The sequence below is a fragment of the Phaenicophaeus curvirostris genome, chromosome 5, assembly GCF_032191515.1.
Source record: "Phaenicophaeus curvirostris isolate KB17595 chromosome 5, BPBGC_Pcur_1.0, whole genome shotgun sequence".
NCBI lineage: Eukaryota > Metazoa > Chordata > Aves > Cuculiformes > Cuculidae > Phaenicophaeus > Phaenicophaeus curvirostris.
This window is the reverse complement of record NC_091396.1, coordinates 47,543,018-47,553,992: the sequence shown is the minus strand read 5'-3', so window position 1 is coordinate 47,553,992 and position 10,975 is coordinate 47,543,018. Positions and strand designations below refer to the sequence as shown.

The window sequence follows — 10,975 nt, the reverse complement described above, 5'->3', positions numbered from 1 at the left end:
CTAACTACAGGTTTCAACTGCGGGGGAAGTTATGTAGAAACCTATCGATAGAGGATAAAAACAGCGTAAGGAAAGTAAGTCGTAAGACATAATGAATCAGAAGACTCAGTAAATTAAAATAAACCTTTAGCCTTATTTCGCAGCACCCTAATTTTAGCCTTTATTACCATGCACCATGCCAGGCCCCACCCCCGAGAGGCCGCACCTACAGCTCCGGCCCGTGCGGGCCCCGCCCCGCCGGTCGCACCTCCCCGGGGCGCGGAGCGGGCGGCTCCGCCGGCGGGGGCGGTGCCTCGGCCGGGCGCGATGACGTAGCCGGCGCCGGCGGGTCACGTGCGGCCGATCCGCGCTGCCATTGGCCGGGGCGAGGGCGCGCCCCCGCGGGGCCGCTCCCGCCGCGAGCCAATCGGGGAGGGCCGTTTAGCGCCAGCCGCGGCCCGGGGGCGGCGGCCGGTAGTGGGGCGGCGATGGGGCGGCGGGCGCGGCTGGCGCTCGGGCTGGCGCTGTGCCTGGCGGCGCTCTGGGCCGGAGCAGTGTCCGCGGCCGGTGGGTACTGGGGCTGCGATTCTCCCTCCGCGGCGGCCTCGCTGCAGAGAGGAGTTGGGAGGGGGGCCCTGCGCCCTCGGTGGGGCCTCGGGGCGCGTGGGGGCCGCTCCGGCCTCGCCCAGGCGGCGGAGGGGAGGGGGCCGGGTTCTTGTCGGGCTCGCCCCGCGCCTGCCGGCCGTGCCCCGCTTTTCCGTCGGTCTGATGGGGGTGAACGCGTCGTTTGGCCTGGCCCTTGCCTTTAAGCGGCTCCTCAGGAGCCCGCTTTGTAACGCTTGCTCTGCTTGAAGCCCAAATGTGACTTTTTTTCCTCCCTACTGTGCCTTTGCTTGCCTGACGAGCTGATAGCAGTTCTGTTTTCCGAAGTTTTCTCGCACGATTATGTATAGGGCGCTTCTGGATCCTGTATAATGTCGCTACAATGCTTCTCTGCTTCTCTTGTTGCCTTGCAGCTTAGGGTTTGTGTACCTGTCATGTTCTCAGCTGCTTCTTTTCCTGGGGTTTCTGCTCCCACATCCTTCTCGTCGTGGGCAGGTGTGGGGGGAATGGGCAGTGTATTGCGTTTAATTTGTATAGCGTTCCTAAAGCCAGAAAGCACTCCTTTAATAAGCAGCCTTATCTGGTTTTACTGGGGATGTGCTTTTAAGCTGTCAATGATATTTCAGGAAAGTAACTTAACATTTTCTGTACAGGTGAGTTCTGTGGTTTGGGTTTGTTCTCATGTGTGCAGTAGAAAGTTGAAATTTTAAGTTATACTACTGGAGTTCAGACTAGATGTCAAGCATGGTTTTATGTTATAAGGCATCAGGGCACTTCCCAAGTTGTAGAGAAGATACATGCAAGTTCTGTGAAGCTGGAGAGATGTATACCCAGACTTTGAATTGTGTATTCTCGCCAATAGCTATTTTTTCTTTATATATGCTAAGGTGAGATTTGACTTTTTGTGTCATGTAACCATCTGTTGTGTATGTGGAATTTAGGTGACAAAAGTAAGGCTTTTCGGGTGTGCATCTGTGGCTCTGGGTGCACGCATCTCTTCCGTCTTCACTTTTTCCCCTGTCACAAGGTTGTGTTTGTGAATATGTAGTTCTGATAGCTTAATTCAGTCTTGAAAAGCAATATGTTTAGAGTCAATTGAAGTAATACAATTAGTAGGTCGAAGAAAGTACATGGTACAGTATGTGAAAGATTAGGAGTTGTTGTCAAACTTAAATAGCTACTGTGAGGTAAAACTGTTCGTGAATATCCAGAATTAATTTGGAGAGGGTATTTGAAGTCCAGCTTTTGGCAGCAGGTTATAACAGGAAGACATTTCTTGCTCCAACTTTTGTCAAGAATAATTCTGAAAGAAAATAAGTCATCCACACTTCATCAATGTTTTGATTTCCCACAGTAACAGTACCACCCTCTCTAGTAGAGTCTGATACAAGCCTAGAGACCATATTTAATGCTTCCTTGAATACTTGTTCGTTCCTAATGTCTGGTCTGGAAACAGTCATCTAGAATGTAAGTATATTGAAGGGAGGAGGGATTTTAGGAAGGATCAGTAAAAATGGTCCAAATATTAAATTTCCTGACTTCAGAAGGTGTTCTTAATGAAGATTTTGTTTTAGTAGTGAGCCATTTAAATATATTTAAACCCTAATTCTGTATTCATTTATGGCTATAGTTTTATGATGTTGCTTAAAGCAATTTATTGAAAATTTGAGGTGACTGTAAGATCTAGGCCTAAAGAAACAGGTACTTTTTTTTTAAAGATGTAATATTAGTACAGATTATGCAAAAGTTGAACATGGGAGACTGGGGTAAGATAATTGAGAAGTCAATGGATAATTGGCAAAAGCAGCTAAAAAACGGTAACTGCGTGTGTGCCAGGCAAAACTAACTATCTTCTGCTTATCACAGCAGCAATGGCCTTCTCTTATTGAAAAAAAAAAAAATCTTGTCTTGTTTCTTTCCGATTGCCAGTTTTATTTGATTCTTGGAGTTTTTTCCTTTTGTTTGCAGATGCAGGTTATCTCATTTTGCCTGAGTAAAGGAAGTGATTCTTCCTCTTGACTATCCTGCAACTTTCATGGCTAACTTCAGTTACAGGCAGAGGTTTTCATACTGTGTCACTAACTGGTAGGAAGGATGAGCACAGTCATATACTTCTAGGAGACTTCTGTACCTAGTCTCTCAAAAGACCAAGCTCAGTGGCTTTTCCTGACTCTTCTCATTTTACTTACCTAACTGAAAAACATTCCTTAAACTTATTGCCTTGTTGTCAGGTAGGAAATCTCAGTTCCAACAGAGGAACTGCTGCAGAGTAACTTTTGTAAATAGTTTGCAAGCAATTGCAAGGAGACTGAAAAAAATATTTGTATTCAGGGTAAGGGTTGACCTATATCTTAATCTTGTAGTTGCCCTAAACTGAATATGCTGCACAGATTGCAGCTTGGAACAATTTACTTGCTGCCAAGGAAACTTTGAAATTAGTCATGCTGAATAGATATCTTTTAAAAGATTTTGCTTAACTTACTGCATGCTGTAGAGTTTCATGTAATGGGAATAGCATCTATGCTATGGAGTCTTTTTCTGTGCTGAATTTAACAGCTGAAAAACTGATGAAAAACGATCTAAGGTAAATTTTTTCACATGATTTGCGGTTTTCCTGTGTGAATAGTATAAACAGGGTTTGCATTCTCTTTCCACGTCTTAACTAGTTGCACAAAAAAGAACATTGAAAAGAAATAACTAAAAATACCACAGAAAATTTCTGATGGATGCACTCTAGCAGTTGTTGACAAACCTTTTTTGTTCATGCACCCCTTCAGTAAAAAAAAAATTGAGCAGGTACCTTCAATGTTTAACTTATTAAAAAATAAATATATGTGCTACTGTACTAACATATTATTTACATCATAAAACAGGCACACAAAAAAACAGAAATGAAAACAGAATGAGGTGGAGGTGAAATAAGCACTATACTAAGCAAAACTTTATTAATAAAAGGTACAAAAATTATTTTTCTCCTGCAAACTCTGGGGTATACACACCCCATTTTGGAGATCACTGGTCTACAGCATGCAAACTCTTACTAGTTGCTTTGAAGCGCTTGGCAAAAACTGGAAGGAAACTAAGTACAGTGATCAGTTAGGGCATTTGTCAAAGCTTTGGGAAGCCACCTGCTTGCACTTCCTGAGTCTTTGAACATTTCATCATGGTAAGCAACCATTCTAGCACTGGAACTAATAGTTTTTCTTGTCTGGTTGTAGTAGTCCTTTAGTTTTGTAGGCTGTTGGTTGAGTTGTTCTTCTAATACAGCAAAGAAATTGTTGAGCTCCCTCAACCTAATGACATTCTTCTTGCTGAACTGCACTGCATAGTTCTTGTTTCTACGCCTCTCTCCATAGTGCTCTCTTGAAAATGGTAATCTCTCAAAACGATGGGCTCTTTATCCAGCATATGGTAGGATCTTTTCATCTAACATAGGCTGCCAGAACACTTTTGATGTATTTAAATAGACTGATAGAAAGCTGCTCTTTCTAGTTGAGGAAAAAAATGAACGCATTTTAAAGCTGATTTTAATTGTATAGGAAGTGGTTGAAACAAGTGTTTAGCTGTATGGAGTGCTCTAGAGTCCTAGCTGGGCTTGTGAGCACCCAGCAGTGTCTATGGATCATTTGTAAGTGAAGCATTCTGTCCAACGTTGTCAGCTGCTCATTTTGGCCATAAGTATTTTTGCCTACTCTTTCCTTTTAATACGTCATTACATCTTCCTAATTTGTTTAATAAATGATAGGATTAGTTTCCAATCAGCCTTTTAGAAAGGGTTTTTAGAATTAGGCAGCCTTGTAACAGACCCAAATTAAAAAAAAAAAAGTCTGTTAATTTTTTTATTTAACTGTGGAAATACAAACTAAACTATCAGCTTTAACCTCTGAAACAGGTGCACAAACATAACATCTGTGACTTTGTTCAGTAGTTGAGCCTTGACTAATAAGCTGTTCTTAGGTCAAACCATGACCTTTCATATTTCTTTCATTAATACTTTCAGAACAGGTTTTTTTAACTGTTTCTTAGAAGTAAACACACTTTCATGAGCAATGGGTGCATATTGGTCAGCAGTTCTGTGAACTAACAAGGCTGTAAGCGATCCCTTCTCTAGTAACGTTATCAGTCATTGCTGCAACCTCATCTGCCTAACATAGAAGGAAGTCCCAGAGCTAAGAACAGTTAAACTAATATTTTGTTGTTGCTTTAGTGCTGTTTTGGAACCACTGTTTTGAAAACAATTATTCAAGTAGGACTTCTGAATAACAAACTTGGTTCCTTCAGAGAGAATTTAAATGATGCAATAGAATGGAAATAGCATTATTTACATTCAAGGGAGAAGTGCAAATATTTAATGACCTGTACCTTATGTTGCTCAGATGTTTCTTGCCCTTCCATTTAGTAAGACTTTTGCTTTGCATATGAAGATACATTAAGAAGTTCTTCGATATGTGTGCGTGGATAGTATATCCTATCTGTATTTGACCTGGCGTGGTCTTTTGTTGTAAAGTCAACCTTCCACAGATTGGAATCAGTTAGGAAAGTCTTTAGCAAAAAACTAGAATTGTGTATTTCTGTCAGGCATATAGGCTGATTTTGAGCTGACAAAAACAGACACCCTAGCTGGTATAGCTGTTAAAAATAACGTGATGTTTGTTACTGCACTAACCAATACTGTAGAAGTACTTTATATGTATTGATAGCTACATGCAAGCTGCTGGGTAACCCCATTTTAGTTTTTCTGCACTCCTGATGCATGTGTGAATTTCTTGACAAGTTCTGGAGTTTGAAGTTGTACAGGTGGTTTTTAGATCAAAATTATTTAGGATAGTAGAATGTAATTTGTGGGAAAAGCAGTCAATTCAAAGTTGTCTTACAGTTTCGAAATGGAAGGAACCAGTCAGTATCCTGAATACATATGTACCTTTACTGTATTTAAAACCAACTGTTATGTGGTGATCTGTAGTGTTGAAGTTCAGTGGTAGAACTTCTTACGATGTTATGCAATTGGTCTTATCCGTTAGATTCCTCCAGGTAATAAGCACTGTGTTCTTTGCCTAAAATGCAGCTAGTCTTGTTTTTTCTTATGTCTCTTTCAGTGCTTTTTTTCCCGTACTGGTGTTTGTTCTTATGGTGTCTTGGTTGCTCCTTGCAGGGCCTGTTTAATCTGGAGTGCTCTTTTCTGTTTCCATTGGTTATTCAGAAGGACTCTACATGTTTTCAGTTTTGGACCTGTAGGGGGTACAGCTGCTTACCCACACTGACTATTCGGCATTCTTTTTAATCCTTTGACTGCTGGTAGTCGGGCTTCTTGAGCTTTACATCTTCCTCAGTATGCTCAACAGATGATTGTCTTAATTGTACTGTCAGACTTCTTGTCACCTTATTTTTGCAGCTTCACTTAGACGTTTTAGCATTTTTCTTGGTTTTTTTTATTATGCTGGTACAGCTTAAAATTGATCCCCATCTTTTTATTTGCTTGCTCTAATCAAAGGTTATACCTCAAATAACAGTGTGGAAATTGCTTTCTGGAATCTGGCTTCCAAGATCAGCCTTTTCATTGCAAAAACCCACAGTTGCTCTGTTATAGTCTTCAAAACACGAACCTGATAAAGTGTCATATTTGTCACTTTAGAGATGATGTATATTGGGTAAGAAGCTTTACTTGCGTGAGGATGAAAAGTATGCAAGTTTCGTTTGATGTCAACTGCTTACAGAAAGCAGAGTTCTGTAAGCTTTTGGAGAGCTTTATTGGCATTCAGTATTTGTGCAGGTAGTCCTTAATAGCTAACCACTACATGCTAAGTGGTATATCTCATGTATGGGACACTAATTTCTATAAGTTTAGTTATGTTTTGTAGTGGTAATGCAGGTCGCCAGCCTGTGAGCTTCTTACAGCTGTTGTCAGGCATTACACACCTGGAGTTTCATCAGAAGGGGTAAATTTCTAAATGTAGCAGGAGTCAGTGGCAGCTTTGCTTAGTCATCTATTTATATTTTGAGTATTCCAGAACCGTAGTACAATATTATAGCTAAACTTCCTTTTATTTTTGAGAAAATTACTCCTGGAAAGGCTTTTTACTGACTTGTAACGTCTCTTCTAGATGAAGAAGGAAATAAAGATGAATCGCTGGAGTCAAAGGTGCGGAAATAAGTTTCTAATCATTCTGTTTTTCTTGTGGAGTGAGAGCAAAGGTCTGAAATTCAGAACTATGATTTGGTTCCTGTTTTTAACTGTTCTGTAGCTCTTGCTGTCTCATTAATTAATTTTGTGCATCAGAAGAATTAATCATAGAATCACAGCATTAAGGTTGGAAAAGACCTCTAAGGTCATCAAGTCCAACTGTCAGCCTCACATCACCGTGCCTACTAAACTATGTCCAGAAGTGCCCCGTCTACATGTTTTTTGAACACCCCCAGGGATGGTGACTCCATTACTTCCCTGGTGAGCCTATTCTAATGCTTGACCACTCTTTCAGTAAAGAAGTTATTCCTAATACCCAATCTAAACCTCCTCTTATGCAACTTGAAGCCATTTCCTCTCTTCTTATTGGTGGTTACTTGGTTGAAGAGACCAACACCCACCTCACTACAGCATCCTTTCAGGCAGTTGTAGAGAGCAATAAGGTCTTCCCTCAGCCTCCTCCAGGCTAAACAACCCCAGTTCCTTCAGCTGCTCCTCATAAGACTTGAGCTCCAGACCGTTCACTGGCTTCACTGCCCTTTTCTGGACACACTGCAGCACCTCAATGTCTTTCTTGTAGCGAGGGGCCCAAAACTGAACATGGTATTTAACGTGCAGCCTCATGAATGATGTGTACAGAGAGATAATCACTTCCCTAGTCCTGCTGGCCACACTATTTCTCGTACAAGCCATGACATTGTCAAACTTCTTGGCCACCTGGGCCTAATGCCAGCCCTCGTTCAGCCAGCTATCAAGCAATACCCTCAGGCCCTCTTCCACCAAGCAGCTTTCCAGCTGCTCTTCCCCACACCTGTAGTATTGCATGGGATTGTTGCAAGCCAAGTGCAGGATCCATCACCTGACCTTGTTGAACCTCATACCGTTGACCTTGGCCCTTCAATAAAGCTATTAAACAAGACTGGCCCCAGCACGGAGCCCTGGGGAACAGTGCTTGTGACCAGTTCATCACAACTCACCTTTCCCTCACCCACTAGATGAGTAATATGGTCATAGAAGGAGATCAGGTTTGTCAAGAAGGACCTGCCTTTAATAAATCCATGCTGGCTGGGTCTGATCTCCTGGTTAACCTGCACATGCCTGGTAAGTACACTCAAAATGAACCACTCCATAATCTTCCTGATACTGAGGTCAGGCTGACAGACTCGTAGTTCCCTGATGTGTTTTATGTCATTGCAATTTTTCTTTTCAAAGAACTAAAAAGAATAGTCAATCACAGCTCGTAGAGGTAGCTCAGACTACTTTGATGCATCTGTTTAAATTTACTATGTTAATTAATTATATCTTTAAATAGTTGGGGGCGGGGGGGGTTGCCAGCTACTGCTGTTCAGTTTCTAATCTTTTAAATTATGTGGCTGCTTTCCTTCAGACTCTGTCTGCAGAGGACCAGGTAAAGGACCATTCCACAGGAACTCGAGTAGTAGCAGGTCAGATCTTCCTTGAATCAGGGAAATCGGACTCTCAGTCAGAGGATGAAGAGAACTTTCACAATCAAGAGGAGGAAAAAGAGAATTCACTGGAAGAGTTGAACTCTGTAGAAATGTCAAATCTATTAAACAAGGATCTGGAAGAAGCAGAAGTAGAGAGTCCAGGTAACTGCTTACCAACTTTTGAACAAGTGGCAAGAAGGATGTGACTGAGTAACTTTTGCATGTGGATGAACACAAATAGTAATTTTGAACATATGAAATGAGTAGTGTCCTAAACTTTCTGGAATGAAAATGGTAAATGCTGCCTTTTCCATTACAAATCATAACCAAAAAGTTTTCAAATAGGTTGTGATTGAAATCTGAGTGGTTATCTTTCAGGTGCGTTTGAAAGGGTTTTCCATAATTCTTATTGTTTACATGTTCTTGGAAAGCTTTAAGTATCAAATGGAGAAAACCTTCATTTGTTCAAATAGGAGTCAAATACGCATACTATGCTGTGTGTATGTATATCAATCATAGAAGGAAAAATTGTGTTTCAGCTTGCTGGCTGTTTGCTTAGAGAGTCAATTGACAGAGAAGGAACAAATTGTGATGCAAAGGCAAGCTTCCTGGGACAGCATTGGGAGCCTTAGGGCAACGTCTGAGTTGCTTGTAAACCTCAGTAAGTTTTTTTAAATTTAGGTAAAGCATTATGTGCTTGTGCCTAAGTTCCCAGGAAATTCTAGTTGGTTTTTTTTTTAACTACCAATAAAAACATAAATGTAATGTGATTCTTTGACTTGTAGTGATAGTGGATGATAACTAGATGGCATGGTTGACTAAGGAGCAAGAACTTTTCATCTCTCCATAAAAAGTAAATCTTCAACTTTCCTGAAAAAAGTAATAGTTAAGTATTAGTATTTGTCTATCTTCTCAGCTCAGGTTTAAATGTCAAAGCAAAAGCACAAGTTGTTAAATGAGCTCCAACATATGCTCACATTAAATGTTTTCTAGTAAGCCTTCCTTATTAATACAGAACTAGTGTACGGTTTGTAAAAATGCAGTAACGGTGTTAAGTAGTGATTCTGCTAGGTGTAGTGTTGTACAGATGTCAAGATTAAGCCCTGGCCTGGTTTGCTTGGCTGCTAAATATGAGCACTTGTGATCCTCAAATTCTCCACCCAGGAGAAGGGAAATGAGAGAAAGACTTGTGGGTTGGAAACTGAAACAGCTTTAACGAAAACAATAATATTAACAAGAAAATAGTAGAATATGTATGAATATACAAAAATTCTTCCTTGATGATGACTACATCATATGTAGCCACAGGTGCTGCAGAGCAGGCATGGGGATGGACTGAATGGACTCAGTGGCAGGAGGGAACTGGGCTCAGGAACTGAAGCACAAGTCTGGGGCAAAAAGGCAGATGAGGCCCTCACTGGATGCTGGCCATCGAAGAGGGGAACTTTAGCCTAGGGGTCCCTCAATTTTGTATGGAGTGTGACTTACATGGGGTAGAATACTCTGGTCAGTTTTAGGTCACCTCTCACATCTCACTGCAGGTGCGACCCTTTATTGCCCCTTTCGCTCCTAGCATTCCATCAACTTGAGAACAACTTTGGAATAGGAAGGAAATATAGGAATGAGTATAAGCAATGGAATTTATGCATACCAAAGCCCTGTGTTATCCATTCTAGAGAAAAACACTGAAAAACATGCAGCTCATTTTCAGGAAATTAAGTACTTTGATGAGGCATAGCTAAGATGATTGAAAACTCCTTCTACTTTAGCTCAAACCAGAACAATAGGAAAAGGGTTTATAAAGTCCACTAACGAGCTGGCTGCCTCAAAACAGTGGTATGAGCACCGTATTTAATCAGTGCAGTCTATTTCAAAAGTAAACTTTAAGATACTTTTAATCTCATATCAGAAAGGTGTAACCAGATGGCTTGTTCTCTGGCAACTAAAATTTTTAATTACACCTGTAAAAGTACTCAAAGTGACTTTCAAAAACCATATGTTTAAATATTTTGCAGTTTTTTGAACCTCTTATGAAGTAAATGAACAATTTGGATGGAAAGATTACTGGTTTTATCCAAAAATCAATTCTGAAAGAAAAGCGTTTTCTGGAAGCAAAATAAAAAAATTTCTGAAGGACAGCTTTAATGGCAAACTTAACTGTGCTGGGCAGGAACCTACCTCAGGTTCAGATGCTGCATCATTGAAACAATCTACTGATGGCAGGACTGCATTAGGGGAAATTAAAGCTTTTATAAAAAGTTTGACTCGTGTATGGTATTGGGATTGTATGGGGAAAAAAATAAAAATTCTTCAAGTTTCCACTTGTTCAAGATAGTGAGCAGAAAAAAAAAAAAGTTAATCTTCAATAATTTAGAACTAGTGCTACTAAGGCATTTTACCTTCAAAGAAGTTATCCATCTCTCTTCTGATTAGTGAGGAGGTCTTATGTGTAAATAAAATTATATTTTTTTAGTTATTTATCTTTTGTGTTGTATTCTTTTGTAACAGTTAAGTTTCATATTAACAATTTTGGCTGAAAACTGCCCGTGAGTTCATGCAGAGCTGGCAATCTTGCTGCATTTATTTTCCTATTTGGAGGAATCTTACAGTAATGTAACCAGTGCTTATAATTTGTATTTGGGTTTCCTTCAGTATAGATTATAAGGTGAGATCTAAGTAAATAAGGACAAAATATAATAATATATGCCATATGCTTTATTCAGAAATATTGAAACGGGTAAATTGTTACTTGCACACTCAATTT

General features: G+C 40.5%; 1 protein-coding gene across 3 annotated transcripts in view; it reads left to right on the top strand.

The window, feature by feature from the left end:
* The first annotated feature begins 451 nt into the window (after nt 1–451).
* Nucleotides 452–10,975, top strand: part of SEL1L (SEL1L adaptor subunit of SYVN1 ubiquitin ligase) — a 35,147-nt gene continuing 24,623 nt past the window's right edge. For all 3 annotated transcript variants that reach the window (XR_011337556.1, XM_069858629.1, XM_069858628.1), the window contains exons 1-3: nt 452–546; nt 6,684–6,721; nt 8,151–8,373. Coding sequence is in view for 2 of the 3 variants with exons in the window: in XM_069858629.1 (XP_069714730.1) it covers nt 468–546; nt 6,684–6,721; nt 8,151–8,373 (340 nt within the window). In the remaining variant the exon portion in view is untranslated. The remainder of the gene's footprint in view (nt 547–6,683; nt 6,722–8,150; nt 8,374–10,975) is intronic.